At 34.6% G+C, this 21,289-nt stretch overlaps 2 protein-coding genes across 3 annotated transcripts in view; both read right to left on the reverse strand.

Annotated features, from left to right (window-relative positions):
* Nucleotides 1–711: 711 nt before the first annotated feature.
* On the reverse strand, nt 712–16,242 carry LOC111050848 (density-regulated protein homolog). Its single transcript, XM_039426679.1, is given in 5 exon segments — nt 712–931; nt 933–1,157; nt 6,688–6,915; nt 14,581–14,656; nt 16,094–16,242. Coding segments are annotated over 4 exon segments (543 nt in total). The 5' UTR covers nt 14,641–14,656; nt 16,094–16,242; the 3' UTR covers nt 712–901.
* A 1,886-nt stretch (nt 16,243–18,128) lies between these two features.
* The window catches only part of LOC111050851 (modular serine protease), a 38,233-nt gene continuing 35,072 nt past the window's right edge, over nt 18,129–21,289 (reverse strand). The window contains exon 14 of one of the 2 annotated variants that reach the window (XM_039426680.1): nt 18,129–18,965. In XM_039426680.1, the coding sequence (XP_039282614.1) occupies nt 18,775–18,965 (191 nt within the window). In that variant the 3' untranslated portion in view covers nt 18,129–18,774. The remainder of the gene's footprint in view (nt 18,966–21,289) is intronic. The other variant, XM_039426681.1, reaches the window with a different exon arrangement.

The raw sequence follows: 21,289 nt of genomic DNA on the forward strand, positions 1-21,289 counted from the left end.
TCTCTTCAAGTCTCCCAAATCCTCCAGGGAATCCTCATGTTTCACAAACTATTCAGTTCAATGTCTATAAAAAACAGGTCAAGACACCCGTGTTCCTTATGGAGCAGCCATTTTGTGGGTTTTTTAAAGCGGTACATTTGAAAATCCAATCTAATTCAACTCACTCGTAACAAAATCATGAATAATCATTTTCAAAACAATATTCTAGTTTTTTTGTGTAGTTGAGAAGTTGATATTGTGGTAATTATCCATATTGAATGAAAAAGACTGAGAAATTGTCAAAAACCACTGATTTATTGATAATTAGAAAGACCGGTTTCGGTTATTACACCATTGTCAATCTCTGATAAACTCGGAGAGTTTAAACTTAGTTTATCAATAAATCAGTGGTTTTTGACAATTTCTCAGTCTTTTTTATTCAATATTCTAGTTCAGATAATATGAAAATTCAGTTTTCCAATTTTTAATTATGTAATTTCAATAATAAATGGTTCAATAATTCATTTACTTATTATTAGAAATTGTTCTTATTCTTGTAACCTATGGATTATGATTCATGAGGCATTGGGACAAGACAGAAATATGCGAGACCAACTTCAAAAAGAGTAAATCTAAAAATCAACAATTCAGTTTCTAGTATTTTCCATAATACTATAATATTCTGTCGGAAGGATTTTTTTGCAATTCCAATTACTAATAACACATCATGTTATGTTCAATCTACAATGAAAACAGCTAAAAATAAATTTCAAAATTGGTGAACTAGAACCCACAAAATGGCGAATTTCCAATGCATCACGGGATCGTGTCATGACCTGTATTTATAGACCTTGATTCAGACAGTTTTCAGGTCTCCCAAGTCCTCTATGGGAGTCCTCTATGGGAACTATTCAGACAGTTTTCATCTCTTGAGGTCTCCCAAGTCCTCAATGGAAATCCTCGTCAATCTCGGGCCACTTCTCCGGAATGATGTCGAACAGATCATCCTTGACATCTCCCTGTATGACAATCTCGTCGTCACCCGTGACCGAGGAGCCGCACGCGAATCGGGTGCCGAAGAACTTCGAAGCCACCTTCAGGTCGATGTTGAACGTGCTCAGGCCTGTCACAACCGTCACAGATTTTTTCTTGCCTCTGGGCGCTCTCGACAGGCAAACCTGAAAAAATGAAAAAACAATGTCCAATGAATGCATGAGAACCAGAAAACTATGATCAAATCAATCTATTCTTCAAAATGCACTATACAATAAATTTAATAGTATTACTATTACAAGAATTATCCTACAAGACTATACGTCTCTATACTCGTTTTTGGAGGGTTAAGTATAAGAGAGGGCCGGCTGCGCCCTAACTTCGCCCTCCTAGGTTTTTAATAAAGGCAGCTAATCAATCAATCAATCTGTGTGTAGGTGTGAGTTCCAGGTTACCAATTGGATCTAGATCTATTGCGTTTATTTATAGGCTGCATGACCTGCATGATTTTTTAGTACAGAATTAACTACATTTCACTTGATGAATAAACTGAAACACATAAATAACATATCACAATACCAAAACTTATGGTTGTAAATTATAGTTTTAAATCCATAAAAAAGATATCAAGGAAAAAAGTAAATTGAAATGAAATAAAAGTAATAATATTAAACAAAACATATTGAAGATTTCTTATCGACATGCTAATAATACTCCTAAATCTTGAGAAAAATATAAAAAATGAAAATTGAGGAAAGAAAAAAAAGATATTGAAGATTTATTATACAGGAGCAGTGATCGGCGGATCCTCAAATGATACCAGTACAAAGGTGCCGATTTATTACATAAGAAGAAGGAGGAAGAGTATTCAGATTCTCAAATTAGATATTTATTAGATAGAGCAAACAAATACAAATAATGGTATGAGAAACACAAAACCACGATATTTATTTATTTATTTGGATAAAGCAGCAAACACAATAATCAGAAATGAAAAACAGGCTATTTCCATAAACATTATATTTCTCAATTTTGTTTCAAACACTCAGAATATTATGGAGAATAAAAATCAGATATTGACCACTAGGGTAAAACGTGGGGTTCTGTCTGTCTCAGAATTACAGAGTTCTGTATTGCTTAGACCCGGTTGCACAAAAGTCTGTGAAATTTTAACCGTGATTAAATGCCACGATAATCAATCAGAGAACGAGAAAAGCCTTCTTTTCTGAAAAACTTTTCTCTGATTGGTTCTCAAGGAATTGAATCATGACTCAAATATCAGTAGGCTTTTGTGCAACCTGTTTCAAATCCAGGTAAATCTAGTGATTTTGCTCATTAGAGTGCTTTGAAGTATGTGACCTATATCAAGGTCTAGACACGAAGCCATATTGAGTCTCGTGGAGAGGTTTGCTACTTGCTGTCTGATGACCAAATAATGTGTTATTATCATGAGGACTACAGTGCATTATTCACTTATTTATTGCTTATCCATTTTTACAAAATCACTTAACATTAAAATGACGTTGGAAGAGGAAAAATAGGCAAACCATTAGGGTCAAGAAACATGAGGCATTTTTCAAACGAGTCGGCAGGTCAGGAAGCTCTTCGATAAACTGATTGGGTTGACGTTTAGGAATCAGCTGAAAATCAGCCAATCGGAGAGCTTCCTGCCCTGCCGACTCGTATGGAAAACGCCTCATGTGGCTTGGCTTTAGTAGGCTATGATACTAAGAATGATATCTTAGTACTGTAGTAGGATACTATATTACAGCCTATTTTAATATAATAAAATATAGTAGCCTACGGTATGAAGTCCAGACTTGAGAATCAATATTGCCAAATTTAATACACATTGATATTTTGACCTGTTTTTACAGACCTCGGCTTTTACAGATCTGGATTCTCAATATGATACATCGGTTGAAAATGACAATCAGCTACTATCATTGAGAATAAGAAGAATTAATATATCAGGCAGAATATAACTGGTTTTTATCCTTAATTAATCTTGAAGAAAGTCTTATACATTATTTTCTATGGTTCGTTGAGAATGATAAGAAGATATATCTCCTAATTTACAATTTTTTAATTCCTTGGAATCTATGATATTTTCAAGTAGATTTGAATCTAGTAAGAACTGGATGAAGTATGATGCCTCCAGTATTTAAAGTGGATAATGATGGCAAATAACCCCCAAATATAGAAAAATGTAGCTATAGTAAGGTCCACGTTATAATGGCAGTGGAGAAAGATAGGAGAAAAACGTTGCTGATCCTCTGTCTTGTCAATGTCTTCTATAGACGGTAGCTGATACAGGTTTATTGATGTTAATATTAACTGTTCATTCTCGTTTAAAATAATCAATTATATTCTATTAAGCAAAGAATTATAGTTTTCAATAATTTCATAATGAGTTTTCACAATTAAGGTGAAATATTTTGTTAATTAGTTATTAATTCTACATTTTTAAAAGACGATCTGGCAACAGAGCAAAGCGAGAAACAGATAGCGCTATCCGCTTTGTTGAATGATAGAAAAGGATAGCAATACCATTGTTAATCAAACACTGCCATTATAACGTGGACCTCACTATAGGTATATTATTTATATTTGAAGCTGGATTATTGTACCTATTCTTCATCGAAATTCTTACACGTGCTACATGAATGCTCAAATATACATGTATATTTGTAACAAAAGACTTTTGTAACAAAAGTCTTACATTATATTTTATTAAGACTTTTTGTAACAAAAGTCTAATAAAATATGATCAATAATTTGTAGAGTAGGTAGCTTGCAATGTAGCAGTCATATCTTCAAAACATTATTAGAAATATTATTGAAACAAGTAACTTGGACTTGATTAAATATAAGATACTGTACAACAAATTTCCATGTAGAAGAGGATAAGCAATCTTTAAAATGGTTTTGCTTCATTGGAGTCAAAAAATAGTGGATCGTCGACGGTAGAGTGTATCAGAGAAGTAGCTGAGTGTTGAGAATAATGCATGAATTCAAATGTGTCAGAACATATCGTAGCAGGGAAGGTAGGGTGGAAGATAGAAGGAAGCGGATATATTTAGATAAATGCATCATTCAAACACTCCCAACTACTCTTCAATGTAAACTACTCTATATGATCAAAACTGCTAATTTATTATAGCCTAACAATTATTTGATATATTAGTTTCGGTTTTTTGCACCATCATCAATCTATAGTAAACGCGAGTCTGGTAAACTTGAGTTTACTAGAATGTGGTCAGTGATACATAATATCAAGTCGTTTCCATTTAATATGGATATTCACCACAACATCACAGAAACTCACATATTATGCACTCTATCTTGGCCGCTCCACTAGTAGTTCTGTGAATAGTAGACCTCACGCAGTTTTCTCATCCACAAGAATCTGATGTCACCTGTTTGAAGTGTTAAGCTTCGTTTACACCAAAGTTATTAACAAAATGTTAATAACTTAATCTATATAGTAGATTCTACTAGATTGAACATAACTTATCATACACATTAAGAGCATAATTATGTGCTTGTCAAGTTTATAGGAATTTAATTTGTTGCTTTCCTATGTTGAAATTGATTAAATGAAACTAGATGAATGATGAAATATTACTTTCCTTGCCCTATTACCATAGGTAAGGAAAGTATTGCTTTCCGAAAAAAATTAAGGTACCCTAATTTCTAAATTTCTATACGTTTCAAGGTACCCTGAGTCCAAAAAAGTTGTTTTTGGGTATTGTTCTGTATGCGCGCGCGCGTGTGTGTGTGTGTGTGTGTGCGTGCGTGCGTGTATGAGTGTATGTTCGTCTGTGTACACGATATCTCATCTCCCAATTAACGGAATGACTTGAAATTCGGAACTTAAGGTCCTTACAATATAAGGATCCGACACGAACCATTTCGATCTAATACAATTAAAGATGGCGGCTAAAATGGCGAAAATGTTGTCGAAAACAGGGTTTTTCGCGATTTTCTCGAAAACGGCTCCAACGATTTTGATCAAATTTATACCTAAAATAGTAATTGATAAGCTCTATCAACTGCCATAAGTCCCATATCTGTAAAAAATTTCAGGAGCTCCACCCCATCTATGCAAAGTTTGATTTTAGATTCCCAATTATCAGGCTTGAGATACAATTTGAACAAAAAAATTCAAGTGGAAACAATTGAGCATGAAAATCTCTACAATTAATGTTCAGTAACATGTTCACCTAAAATTGAAAATAAGCTTGAAATTCGAGAAAAATATAATTATTCAAATTGCAAACTGTTTGCAACTGTTGATTCTATTGAATCATTCACTATGAAGAGATAGTAGATCTCGTGTGTATCCAGCGTTATTGTCTTGTCATCAGCTGGCTGAGATCTTTGAATAGTATACTCTTTAGATGCGCGTTAACACTAGCGTCAGGTGATCAATTTTCATAACGGCAAGGAAAGTTGTGTGAGTGCGCCACACCAGATTTTTTTTATGTTGGAATAACAAAATTGAACTCTGGATAAATATTGAAATAAAACTGTTACAAGTGATAAACAAACTATGCTAGTTGAAAACATCACAGGTGGCGGTGGCAATCATATGATTCGACACAAGTTCCGTTCAATGTAATGGAATCTATAAGGATTAAGTTATTAACATTTTGTTAATAACTTTGGGGTAAACGCAGCTTTAACAAACACAGTTCACGTTTGAATTTGTATTCCATATGATATCATTCATCCAGTTCCGTGATAATCTTTCGATCTGATGAAAATTAATTTTTTACAATCAAAAATATTATAATTCTTCAGCATTATTTTTAATAGTTTTAAATTAGTTTTTTAAAACTAATTCTAATAATTAGTTTTTTTTCTAATGTGAGAATATTGATACTGATGGGCACGCATAATAATAACATGACTGCAAAACAAAAATATTTACTGACCTGAAAGACACATACCTCTTCAAGGTTTTTGATTGAATCTATACACTTGAGTGTAAATAGGAAATGACATTGGGTAATACGGCAAGGCAAACATTCAAAAGGATCTCTCTGCTGATAAAAGCCATATTAAATATATGAATAAATAAAATCAATTAGGTATATTCAATTCGTGAAGAAAATATATGTTTTTAATCTCATAATTAAGATTAAATATATTATTAATTGATCATATATCTACATTGTTAAAAAATGATCTGTCTACGTTGTGGAGCTAGAAAGGGATAGCGCAATCTGCTTTGTCGAATGATAGACAAGGATAGCAGCACCTACATTAATCAAATAATGACATAATAAAGTGGACCTCACTATACCTTCACATTATTCGAACACTCTCAGCTACCTTCTCTGATACACTATATTCCGATCCATTCTTTATTCTTTCTTTCTGCTTTCAAATAAATAAACAAATAGGCCTACATTCCAAAAAGCAAATAAAATATTTAGTCCAGTCAAATGGTCGTTTTTCAGGAAACAGCCCCAAAATAATTTTTCAGGACGGTTCTATATGTATTTTAGGGCGCTGAAAAGGGGTGTTTTGGGGCTGAAGCCGCCCTCTGGTGTGTCAGCAAATTTCAGATTCGAATTCAGCACCCCAAACTACATATAGAACCGTCGAGAGAAATTCTCTCGGGGCTGTTTCCTGAAAACGACCATTTGACTGGACTAATTTTACTAATATTTCCCTTGAAAACCCTTGAAGAGCGTTCCTCCTCACCTGTTTCGGTCCATCCTCTTTTTTCCTAGCTTTGACTATTCCCTTTCCTCCGCGTTTCTGGCGCTTCTTCTCCTCCGTTGCATCCTCTTCGCTGACATCGGCCGACAATTTGACGAACTTCTCAAACTCGTTGGGCAGGTTACGCTCCAGCCACTGTTTGCACTTCTCATATTCGGGGTGGTACTCGCAGTATTCGATCGGCAGCGAACAGTTGCCACAGTAAATCACCTGAATCGAAAAATCAAATCAAATTTTATCTTCTTCAAATAGCTACAATAAAGTGAGTTGAACAAAGAACAGGATAATAAGTTGAGTGTTAATCTGTGATATCAAGTTATTCTATAAATTAAGCTTACGCAGAAATACATAATTTTAGAGTAATACATGAGCTAAAATATTTACATAATTATAACTACAGTGAGGTCCACGTTATAATATCAGTGTTTGATTACCAATGCTATCATTCAACAATGATTATTACTTGGCTAACACTAAATGAGCGGAACTAAACGAGAGAGCCAAAAAAAAAAACGGTTGTACATCACATTATGAGAAGAAGGGTAAATACTCAGACAAACAGCTCTTTTCAGAGCTCCCAGACACAGGATATTGGACCTTCGAATCTGCCAACTAAATATTGAAGGAATAAGTAGAAGTAAGTCTGAATGTCTGTCTAAACTACTCAGCAGCCACAGAATAGACGTGGTGCTTATCCAAGAAACACATGTGGAAAATGATGACCAATTGCAATCTAGAGGTGGAATACATGGATTGTGGCAACAGTACATCATCGGCAGTATGGCATAGCCACCTATGTAAGGAGTGACTTGCAGTATGTTGAAGTGAAATCCAGCTCTTCTGCAGAGATTCGTTATCAAGAATAACCATAAAGATTGGTAACTTACATATAACAAACATCTACAAGCCACAAAGTTCTGGCTGGCCGCCTGGAGTCTTGGATTGCTATCCCCACCCTGCAGCATACATGGGTGATTTCAACAGACATAATACGGCATGGAGGTATGCAGAGACAGATCAAAATGGTCAAACTGATGAACTGGGCAGAGCTAAATGATCTATACTTAATATTCGATTCAAAGGATGAAAGAATCTTCCGATCAGCTATCTTTCAACAAAGCGTATAGCGCTATCTCCTTCTCGCTTTGCTCTGTTGCCAGTTGGTCTTTTAACAATGTAGAAGTAATAACGGAATATTCCATCTTAATCATGAAAATTCATTATTAAATTATTGAAAAATATAATTTCTTGCTTAACAAAATATAATTGATTATTTCAAACGAGAATGAACCATTGATATTATATCAATGAACCTGTATCAGCCAAAGTTTATAGAAGGAATTGACAAGACAGAGGATCGGCAACGTTGTTCTCTTATCTTTATCCACTGCCATTATAACGTGGACCTCGCTATGTGTAGGCTACATTAATCTATCGAGAGAATTCCCTTACGTTTGCCATCGCCTATGAGTAAGGGTGTGTCGGGATTGTAAGAAATGAAACAGAAATGAATTTAAGAAATAAGACTAATATAAAAACTTTGTACAAACATAATTTGGCGGGAACTTGAAAATATCCCTTCTTTTAATCATTGATTATTAGAAATTTGATACTAAGGAAAGACAACTGAAGTGGTTTGGCCATGTGACTAGTATGCCAGATGAAAGACCAAACAATTCTGGGACATGAAACCAATTGGAGGAAGAAAAAGAGGACGTTCGAGAAATATGTAGGATCAATGGGAGCTGCTAGAGAAAACCCTCCAGCAAATGAAGAGAATCGTAGGGGACAGAGGCGTGTGGAGGCGCTGGGCCAAGGAATCCTCTAACTACCCTACGCTGTGAGGCAGAAGGGTAGCCTAACTGAGAAAGTAGAATAAGATGCTGATTAAATTACAATTTTATAATTACAGTACGGTATCTATAAACAAACAACAATTAAATTAAATTACAATTTTATAAGTACAGTACCTATAAACAGAGCCAAGAATATTTTCAGTACCGTCCCTTCCTTGGAGGGTTAAGTGTAAGAGATGGCTGTCTGCGCCCTAACTTCGCCCTCTAGGAATTAAAATAAAGGCAGCAATCCAAATCAATTCCTACCTCATGCGGTCAAGAAGTTGCATGGTTTTTATACTTTCAGAAGTAGGCTACCTCATCAAATTCTCTCAGAATTCTGGGATTATATTTATGGGAAGCATAAATGAGCTATGCAATATGCTTTTGTGGATGAGAAGGTCTAATTGCTCCTTATTCTAAAGAAAGCATATGAGCTATGCAATATGTTTTTGTAGATGAGAATGTCTAATTGTTCTAATTGCTCCTTATTCTAGGAGTTATTACTCATAAATCTGTTGCCGTCCAGGGAAGAGTATGTGTGTGCGTGTTTTTTTTTTTTGAAAAAAAACTTTTTTCATGGTGGTCATACACATGAATATAATGAGGTCTACGTTATAATGGCAGTGGAGGAATATAGGAAAAAAACGTTGCCAATCCTCTGTCTTGTCAATGCCTTCTATAGACGGTAGCTGATACTGGTTTATTGGTGTAATATTAACGGTTCATTCTCGTTTTAAATAATCAATTATATTTTATTAAGCAAGAAATTATATTTTTCGATAATTTCATAATGAATTTTCATAATTAAGATGAGATATTTTGTTCATTAATTATTAATTCTACATTGTTAAGAGACCAACTGGCAACAGAGCAAAGCGAGACAGAGATAGCGCTATCCGTTTTCTTGAATGATAGACAAGGATAGCAATACCATTGCTAATCAAACACTGCCTGTATAACGTAGACCTCACTAGAGTATCATTTTTCACAAAATGTTGAAGTCTTTATACAGATCATGGTGGGCTTGCTCTACTGTCCCTCTTCAGAGCCATTTTGACAGTCTTCTTTGCTACTTTTAAATGTTCCAAATTAGTTTACCACATGAGATTATACCACCTAACCACCATGTATCAATGATTGTACATATGCAAAATATACTGTCCTGAGTTTCTACAAATGCAATATAGGTTACTGTCAAGCTTGTAGAAACAGAAAAATGTTTGTATTACCTGGATGGGATACTTCACATCCGGCTGCGGGCCTGACGGTAGTGTTTTCGCTTCACTCATCCTCAACTATTACAACCTGAAATGTTGAAGAAACTTATAAATATTTGTGCAGTTGGACGTAAACATTAAAATACAACATATTTTCCCTGAATCAGCTACCTTTAACTCTGTAATTCAGTAATCTCCATCCATCACTAGCATTTTCTAGAAAGAATGCCTCTAAATATGAAACTTGATAACAAAAACTAAGATCAAGATGGGAAGTCAGTCATAGATCTTGGAAAAAATTGTATTGCTTACTCACGGACAATGACATAAATGTATATTGTAGGAAAATGTTTTCTAGCTGTAAGGATTTAATTGTTGTTGATACGGTTGTAGGATCACTTATTGTCAATGATAATGATTATGATCACTCTTTTTTAAGTTCAAATTCGTGTGTAAACAGAAATATTGCATTCATTCTGAATGACAGTCGCACCAATAATTGTATGGATGGATGGACTGGCTCTCACTGGAGCCTAGTTGTCTTTGATCATATTGACAAAACGTTTTATAATTTTGACTCATTGCGACAGTATAATAACAAATCTTTAAATATCTTAATAGAGAGGCTAAAACCAACATTCAATTATTCAGATAGAGTGGTTCATATTGATTGTTTGCAGCAGCAAAATTCTTTCGACTGTGGCATCTTTGCACTTTTTCATCTTGAAAGTTACATTAAAATTAGAAATAAAAATAATTGTCCCGGTATTTATAAAAATTTTAAATTAAGGAAATTTGACACTAAGAAACAAAGATTGCATGTACTGAACACTATTGTCAATTATTTGAAGTATCAGACTGATGAATTTGAAGCTACAACTGGTGATTTTCCACAACCGATTATTTCAATGAATAATGTTAATCTTGAGAGAGAATCTCTTTTGCCCAAGTCAAAAGCTTCTGATCCAATGAGAAAAATTAAACTTTTCATGGATAGTCAGGGTCGTAATGTCGTTGATAAATTAATGAATGACAAAAATGAAAAATGTCAAGTAATAAGTACACTTAAGCCGGGAGCTGTTTTTCAAGATGTGACCAGTGAGAGCGGTGGTGACTGTTCTGATTTAGGTCCGCTGGATACCGCTGTATTTATTGCTGGAACTAACGATATAGCCAGAAATGAGGCCAAGAATTTAATATCAGTTTTACGCAGGAGACTGTCAGATTTGAGACATACTAGAGTTCTCGTATTCGATGTTCCTCACAGGTACGACCTCCCTGATTGGTCGTGCGTTAATAAATTGGTTGAATGGGCAAATATTCAGATACGAAAAACGTGTAAACGCTTTGGAAATGTCACTCTTTTGGAGCTGGGTAAGCTGGGGAGACGCTTTCATACAAATCATGGGCTTCACTTGAACAACATGGGTAAGCGCTACATTGCTGATCAGATTTTGAGGGAACTTAATACAGATACATCTATTCAAATTGATAAACCTATTCCTTTAAAAAACTAGACCACTTGGCCGGTATTGATACTAATCAATATCGGTTGAATTTTGTCAATAATGATGCCTTATCTGCTCAAACAAATAAGTCGGCGCCTCTGAAAATAAAATTTATACACCAGAACATTAGATCTTTAAATAACAAAATAGATAGACTAGAAATATTCCTTGACTTGGAACGACCGGATTTCCTAATTCTAACTGAACACGGTTTAAAAAACACGGAGCTAACTTCTTTGAATGTACAAAATATGCGTCTAATTGATTATTATTGTAGAGTTAATAAGAGTATGGGTGGCGTTGCTATATACCACAGTACGTGCGGTAATCAACAGTCCCGTAACATTGTTAAAATGAACGTAAATGATTTTTGTTTAGAGGGATGCATTGAATTAGCTTGTTCCAAGTTCAATATAAATAAGGATGTATACGTACTTCTAGGTATTTATCGGCCTCCAAATGGTGACATAAACTTATTTTTCAACAATCTGACTAATGTCCTTGAGAAATTGTCGGCGAATATGGGAATCAAATTAATCTGTGCAGGTGATTTCAATATTGACTTCTTGATGGATTCTTCCCAACGTAGAGCATTTTTGAATGTACTGGATCAGTTTAGTTTGAGGTACAATATTGAAGTTCCCATTAGAATATCAGAGCTTAGTAAAACGGCCATTGATAATATAATTACTAGTTCCTCATTGACTAATATTAATGTAGACGTAATACACTCATGGCTATCGGACCACACTGCTCAGTCTATTGTGTTGAATTTTACGAATTGTACTCCCATTGCAAAAAATATTTCCTATGTTACATTCCGTAATTGCAGTGTCAATAATATGGTTGGCTTTGAGGCGGCTTTGTCAGTTGTAGATTGGAGTGCTGTTGCCTCCGAAAATGTAACAAACAACAAATATGAGTTGTTCCATCAAACCTTTCTTCACTATTATAACATTCATTGCCCTATGGTGACCAAGCCCTCACCTACGACGAAAAGGAAGAAACGTAGCGGTGGTAACTGGATGACTGAAGAAATTAAACAAATTAGAACTGTGCTTGAATTTGCAACAGGGAAGGCAAACGCAATACCAAATTTAGATACATCTCTTATCAACAGTGTAAAAAATCATTATGACCAGCTAGTAACCAGAGCAAAAAAAGAATTTTATGGTAATTTAATTAAAAATTCAACAAATAGATCTAAAACCAGTTGGAAGCTAATAAATCAATTTAGAGGTAAAGGGTTTGAACGAAAAATTGACTTACTAGGACTTGATATTGAGGATGAACATGTTACTGACAAAAGACGTATTGCAGACGAATTTAACAATTTTTTTGCTAGTGTTGCTCAAAGATTAAGTAAAGATTTAAATAAAACACAACTGACTTCTAATAATACTCCTATAAGCAACCAGAATGTTCCAGTTCCGCCATCTGAGCACTTCTACCTAATACCATCTAACGAAGATGAGATCTCAGTGCTCTATCGATAGATTTAAGCCAAAAAATAGCACTGGTCATGATGATGTCTCCTTAAGGGTGTTAAAGCAGTGTAAAAGAGCCATTGCCCAGCCAATATCTTGCATCAACTCTATGCTCGAATCTGGTGAATTTCCGTCCATTTTAAAAATAGCTAAAGTTATTCCACTTTTCAAAGAAGGTAGCAAACATGACATAAATAATTTCAGACCCATTTCAATTTTAACAGCTTTTTCAAAGATTTTTGAAACCATCATTCTCACTAGACTGGTAGCCTACCTTGTTAAGCACAATCTGATTTCACCCAATCAACATGGTTTTGTAAAACAGAAATCAACTACTTCAGCCCTAATAGAGATTTTTGAAGGACTGATAACAAACATTGAAGATGGTAAATATACGGCTGGTGTAATGCTAGATCTATCAAAGGCTTTCGATTGTGTGGACCACAGCCTGTTGTTGGATAAATTAAATGGCCTTGGTATAAATGGTAGAGCAAATGATCTCATAAAGTCATATCTGTCTGATCGATATCAGTATGTTTCAATTCAAGGCGATCAGGAACAAACCGCTTCAAAACTTGTTAAAGTATCCTCAGGAGTACCGCAGGGTTCTATTTTGGGACCTCTTCTTTTTATACTATATATAAATGATATTTCTTCTCTTGTACCTCAAAATAAGTTGACGCTATACGCTGACGATACATCTTTGATATTTGCGGACAGAAACTTGGAAGACCTAGAAATTGATTGTAATCTGGTGTGTAATAGAGTTGTTCAGTATTTTAATTCGCTCTCCCTGACAGTAAATTCAAAAAAAAAGTAGTCTAATAAATTTTAGTCTGAGACACAGTGCGATTGAGCCACATTTGTTTATAGGAAATGATTGTATACGAAATACAGATTCTGTGAAATTACTTGGCCTAGAGCTAGATTTCAAGTTCGTGTGAAATGAGCATGTAAATGTATTAGTTAATAGAGTGAGTAGAGATCTTTTTGTGATAAGAAGGTCTAATTGCTCCTTATTCTAAAGAAAGCATATGAGCTATGCAATATGTTTTTGTAGATGAGAATGTCTAATTGTTCTAATTGCTCCTTATTCTAGGAGTTATTACTCATAAATCTGTTGCCGTCCAGGGAAGAGTATGTGTGTGCGTGTTTTAAAAAAAAACTATTTTCATGGTGGTCATACACATGAATATAATGAGGTCTACGTTATAATGGCAGTGGAGGAATATAGGAAAAAAACGTTGCCAATCCTCTGTCTTGTCAATGCCTTCTATAGACGGTAGCTGATACTGGTTTATTGGTGTAATATTAACGGTTCATTCTCGTTTTAAATAATCAATTATATTTTATTAAGCAAGAAATTATATTTTTCGATAATTTCATAATGAATTTTCATAATTAAGATGAGATATTTTGTTCATTAATTATTAATTCTACATTGTTAAGAGACCAACTGGCAACAGAGCAAAGCGAGAAAGAGATAGCGCTATCCGCTTTCTTGAATGATAGACAAGGATAGCAATACCATTGCTAATCAAACACTGCCTTTATAACGTAGACCTCACTAAGTATCATTTTTCACAAAATGTTGAAGTCTTTATACAGATCATGGTGGGCTTGCTCTACTGTCCCTCTTCAGAGCCATTTTGACAGTCTTCTTTGCTACTTTTAAATGTTCCAAATTAGTTTACCACATGAGATTATACCACCTAACCACCATGTATCAATGATTGTACATATGCAAAATATACTGTCCTGAGTTTCTACAAATGCAATATAGGTTACTGTCAAGCTTGTAGAAACAGAAAAATGTTTGTATTACCTGGATGGGATACTTCACATCCGGCTGCGGGCCTGACGGTAGTGTTTTCGCTTCACTCATCCTCAACTATTACAACCTGAAATGTTGAAGAAACTTATAAATATTTGTGCAGTTGGACGTAAACATTAAAATACAACATATTTTCCCTGAATCAGCTACCTTTAACTCTGTAATTCAGTAATCTCCATCCATCACTAGCATTTTCTAGAAAGATTGCCTCTAAATATGAAACTTGATAACAAAAACTAAGATCAAGATGGGAGGTCAGTCATAGATCTTGGAAAAAATTGTATTGCCTCTTCATCCAGGGAGTAGAGTGCCAAACGCATAAGCCTCTCCCGAAGTGCCCTCTCAAATACTTTCTCCTTCTGCTCAGGGAAAACACAGGCATCATATTCAATTCCATTTAAATTCAATTTATGGCCAATTTAGAATATTTAAGGCATTATTATTTAGGATATTCAAAATCTTGAGTGCTTGGACAGGGAAGCTATTATGTGATCGAGTCAGTCTGGCATGACAAGAAGGCAAATGATTTGTCATTTGCAAATGACAAGACCTTGTCTTGTGGTTGTGTACATGTCCTATTTTCTGAAATGTATGTTGGTTTCTTCTAAACAGTAACAGTGAACTAATAATAGATGATACTGTTTATTGACCATCACAATCTCCTAAAGATTGGCGCGCAGTGTTTCAGACGATGGGACGAGGAATTGATAATGTCCGGAACCCAAATGAACAAGGCATTTATCTAATTCCTTGATCTCACAAGAACTAGTGAAGCTACTATTATCCCCGTGTGCATCGTGCTCTAGGAAAACAATAGCTCAAGAGCGTCAACTTCTCTACTAGTGTAAACTATGTTAATTTATATTATTTATCTTTTCCTCTATCATAATTAATTATCATCTTCAAACAGCAAGCTCAAACATAACCTATAGGCCTAACCAAGCAAGCTTTCCATTTCAATTGGAATGTCAGAAGGTTGTATGCATACGGCTAACCTGTGTTTAGTATATGCTACCTAGCGTTTATTACGCTATTACGTTTATTTTATACATATTTATACCTTGAATACATATTATAATGAGCATATCATCAGCTAATGGAAAGCGTATAACGTGTTTTCATATTACGATCTTAAAAGTGAACTATCATATTCACAGTAGAATGTTCAATGAAAAATAAGTAACAAATATAATATTTGGAGCCACAGACTTACAATAATACCGATGAATGTATTTTTGATATGAGAATACAATGAAATGGAATGGGTATCAAGCTTCGTAGTCAACTCTTGATTCCAGATTCTAGGAGTTAAAACAAAAATCAGTGCAAAATATGTAGTTTGATTCAAATTAACTAAAAAAATTATTGTTATTCTCAATTATTACGCTAGATTTGTTTGAAAAAGCATAAGTTTTTCCTGCAACGTTGTAACAAGTATGAAAATGCATTGCTTTGAATCTATACTGTACCTTTTACTAAAACTTTTACACATTTTTCTACTTACGGTTTTGACAGAGCCCAAAGATGATTAGTTGATAAATTTTGGAGGAAATTTTCAAAAGGATAATAATACACAATAAGGTGAGTGAATTCCAATTAAGTGAGTGAATTAGGTTAGGTTAAAATTGTTTTCTGTATATGAAGCAGTGTTGCCAGTACACAAAATAAAACTTGTAACAGCTGACTTCATAACTTCCTAATTTTTTTGAAAGATGAAAATTCCATTCTCAAAGAATATTCAATATGCTACATTGTGAATAATAATATTTTCCAGAACTCAGGTCCACACCGCTTTAAAGCAGATCTAGTTTAGAGAGAATGGTTCTTGAGAATTTGAAATTGCTCGATTAGAGAGTAGACAATAATAACTTTTTTGAAAATTATACTTTAAGGTCGGTTACAGAGCTTAACCGACCGTCAGTGCATAATATGTACTAAAAATGCTCTATTATTAATTTCACTATTACAAGTTTTCCTTTCATTGTTTAGCAGCTTCAATGTAGGGGGTGAAATTTTCATTGCTGCAACAATTGAACGTTTGACAATGACATTTGAAGGGGATGTCTGTGACACATTTTTTGACTTTGCAGCTTGATTTGGACTAGTTAGTAGGTGAACATAGTAAAAGTGCGCATCTTTATCCCCTCTGTTGAAGGTGTGGAACCGCTGAGTTAACACTTGTTGCAGCAATAAAAATTTCACCCCTTACATTGAAGCTGCTATAACATTGAGAGGAAAACTTGGAATAGTGAAATGATACATGATTTCAAAGAGAATTCAATGCTCGACAAACCTACGATTAGCACCAGTTTTTATTATGCATTGTTGGAGAGTTATAAAACCCTATAATAGCACATGAGTTAGGAATGGGGACTTTTAATATGTTCTTCTCCTAACTAGTCTCAAAAAAGCTTCAAAGTCGAAAATTTTGTTTAAAACTTCCCTCCAAATTCCTTTGTCAATTGGTCTATTGTTGCAAAAATGGAGATTTCATACTCAACACTAAAGCTGCTGCAAAAGGTGCATGGAAATTCGTAAAACTGTGAAATTATACATCAAATTGAAGAGAATTTAATGCTATATAAGCTTATAACCAGCATGGACTCTTCCCGTCGATTTAAACATTATAAAAGCAAAAATAGAAAAAAATTGGTGGCAAACGTGCTTTTTTCAAAAATGTCACACTTTCAAGAGCGGATATCTCGAAAACTGGAGGAGATATAAGAAAAGTTGTAAAATGAATATTGTAGGAAATTATTATGTACGGTAAGCTTTAATTTGTTATATGACAGTCAAGTCCTTAGGATACATAGTTTTTGAATTTTTTGCGAGAAACCAAAAAATGGTACCTTGAAACCACCACCACCCCCTTAGCACAGGGGGTAGGGGTGGGGACTTTTGATATGTTTACCTCTCTACTACCCTAAATAGAACTGCGGGGTCAAAAATTGTCTTCCCAACTTTTCCCTCTATAACCTTTCCTTGACTGGACTATAAAGCTGCATACAGATATACGCGCCTCCAACCCGCTCCGCGCACGCTCCCCTCTCGTCCCGCCATCGCTCCGCCCCCGCTCCGCAGTCGCTCCGATCATGGACGTTACGGGAGATGTTAGCTCTTCTCGCGTTCCACTCTTGCTCCCCGGTCGATCATCAATCGCTCCGCTCGAGTGACGTTCGGTTGCGGAGCAGAGCGAAAGTCTGTACGCACCTTTAGGCCTTAAAGGTTATTATTTACGGTACAATATTTTCATCATTAACATCAGATTTCACTTTTAAGCATTTTAAAATGCTTCAATGTTCTCATTTATTCAATTTTCCATTTTTAGATACTGTACTTCAAAAATATTAAATGTTCAAAACGATTCAATTAATCAATTTTCAGTTTACCCCATTCATTAATTCTCAAAATTTCATATTGAAATAATGTAAGTATTGTAGGCCTATAACAAATAATTAACCACGAGAATAGTAGATCTATCAAATAATATGTAGTGAAATGTCCACCTATAAGGTTGATGGAAATAAAATTGAAAGAGAAATATTTCATAAAAATTTAATTTATTTCAAGAAATTATCAATAGAATTTCACTAGCTCAAAATCTAACAACAAAGATATAGAGAAAAACAAGATACTTATTTAGATGATGTCACTTATTTAGATATGACGTCCTTATCATAGTTGACATCACATATTAGATGATGAAACAAGATATTTAGATAACGTCACTCATTTATAGTGAAGTTCAAGTTATAAAGTCAATGGAAGTGATAGGACCACAGAGTAGCCAATTCTCTGTTACCACTGTTTTCTATATAAGATATAGCTGTGATACAATTTATTCCGGTATAATGTGCTTCTATATAAATTGCTGATTTTGTAATTAGCAATTATTTTGATTTTTTGATTTTAATAATGATCAACTCTATCTCAAATTTAGGCATATGGTATTTGTTTATAAAATATATTTTCTCATGATTCAATAATTATCAATTTTCATATTGTAGATAAAATATTTTGATGGTTCATTGTGTTACTTTATAGTCGATTTGGCAACAGTGTAGAGGTAGAATAGGATGGAGCTATCTGTTTTGTCTAATGACAGACAAGGATAGGTGGTTAGCAACACCAATATTTTAATCGGGTGCTGACTTTACAACGTGAACCTCACTAAAGATAACATATTTAAAGCTTGTATTTATTGCGTATGCTGAGGAGCACATCTTCGATGAACCGTTTGTGCAACTGGTTGGTCAAATCGGTGAATGTGGACACTTTGTGCTCCACTTGGGTGCTCACTACACCGAACACATACTGTCGACCGGAGAACTCGAAGGTGATGCCTTCTCCACTGTCACCTTGCTGCACATTTGTTCCTGCAATTAACATTTCCAATTCCAATTAAAATATTATCACACAGAAACAGAAGATTATCACATTTCTTCTAGAATATATAAAACTAACAAATAAATCCCAAATTCAAATATTTTTGTAAATTTGGAAAAAAGTCATGTTTTGTATTAATGTGGCATTAAGAAGATGTACCGGTACCGGCTAACTTGGGACAGTTTTCAAGTTTGACTTGAAATTCAGTTCCATTATTATTTTAATAGTTTATTTCTCCTGTGCTCAAAACTTAGGTCTCTAATAATACTTCAAAAATATACATTCAATTTCATTATTATTCCAACCGGTTCTGAAAAAAATATGGTGTCCCAAGTTACCCGCAGAGGTTGGGTAACTTAGGACACCAATACTATTTGCCTGTAATTAGATAATTGAGTGGATGAAGGCTAACTTGTGACATTAGATTTTGAATAATATGTTCCATATTTATAATAAAAATACTTTAACTGTAAAATATTTAAATAAATGTGTGTAATAATTGAGTGTTCACAATAGAAGTTATTGAAGGTTCAATTTCTAGGTTGGAAATAGTAGATTGTTATGGCGGTTAGAAAAGTATCTTAGCTGTTAATCAAATGTTCAAAACGTTGTTAAATATTTCAATGATGTGTTCCCAATAAATCCACAATGCCAGAACTCGGAATGAATTGCACAGACAGCTGGTAAGTTGGAATTGGAGGGAAGGGGTTAAACTGTCCCAAGTTTGCCGGTTTGACGGTAGTCGGTTTCACATGAAATTGATTCTAGATGTAGGAGAGCTTCCAAGTTAAGATGACACAAAGCCAATCCAAGTAACTGAAGTTGTAGTAAAAGAGGTCTAAGGGCCGGATTCCCAGCTCGGGATTTAGCCAAGCTGTAGACTTTAGACTGCTGGAGTCAAAAAATTGGCTTTCCGAAATGGGGCGTAGTCGCAGTTCACATTTAAATTAAATTTCGAAAAACTAGAAAATTGAACACAAAATAAAACAAAGAGAAAATAGTGTAAAGTTTCAGCTATTTTGAATTATTTAGGAATGTTTCATTTCGTCAAGGAAAAATGTTTCCAATTATAGAATAAGATAAAATGAAGATTATCATAAAAACTACGACTACACCTCGTTTCGGAAAGCCAATTTTCTGATTCCAGCTGTTTAAGTCTAGAACTTGGCAAAATACCGAGCTCGGAAACCGGCCCTAACTGTGTAAACAACTGTGAGATAAGGTAGCCAGAGAAGATCTGTTTCCACTCATCAGTATTCTAGTAATGTTTAGATTGTTGTTGGTTCACTGGCTGTAAGGACCTGGACACAAAGAGAGTGATATGCGATCAAAACAGTCTTAAGTATCTACAACAACGTATCAAACCAACACTGGTTTTGTGATACTACCAGTATACTGGGACTTATATTTTTTTAGGAATAGTTCTGGGTATCAATATGTATAACAATTAAATCAATCTAAATCAAATAACAATTAATTTAATATATCTGTGTCGTGTGTTTCCTGTTTAAATTAGTATTATATGTATAACAATATGTATAGTCTCCTAATGAATTCTGATCCCAGATCGTACTCTGTTTGTCCTCGCCCTAGATTATATTCATAGTGAGAAGAAGATAGACAACAATGAAATAATTTTGGTTGGCATGCAGAATCAAGGTACGAGTATGTACATAAATAACGCGAAATAGCTTAAAGAAAATTATTTAATTCAATAATGTTGAAAGATTGACAGGATATAAAGAGAAAAGATAGCATAAGAAACATCTTTGCTATCTCTTCTCTATGATAATATCAAGTTGAAATCAGATTAAAGGTGGTGTTGGTTCTGTTACAAAACCAATACACTAGCAGTTATGTGAACAGTATACTGGGTGTCTATAAATGAATATCGGGGTTTTAACGCTTTATAAGATTTATTACATTATACTTACAGTTATTAATGATATGTCAAATGAAAGAGCAACTCAAACAGTTTTATATACAAGCTTACAAGTGTTCTATGTGAGCACCATTTGACACACGGCACACATCAAGTCTATAGCCGAGTTCTTCCCAAACGTTGAGTAGTGTGTCTTCTGTAATTGTTGCAACAGCTGCTTCAATCCTCTTTCGTAATTCAAGGAGGTCAGCTGGTAACGGAGACACATACACACGATCCTTGATGAAACCCCAAAGGTAAAAATCGCATGGCGTTAGGTCGGGTGACCGTGGAGGCCACGCATAGCAAGCTCTGTCATTGGGCCCCTTGCGGCCAATCCAGCGGTCGGGTACAGTTACGTTCAACCAATCGCGTACTTCGTTATGCCAGTGA

Source organism: Nilaparvata lugens, chromosome 4, assembly GCF_014356525.2.
Source record: "Nilaparvata lugens isolate BPH chromosome 4, ASM1435652v1, whole genome shotgun sequence".
Taxonomy (NCBI): Eukaryota; Metazoa; Arthropoda; class Insecta; order Hemiptera; family Delphacidae; genus Nilaparvata; species Nilaparvata lugens.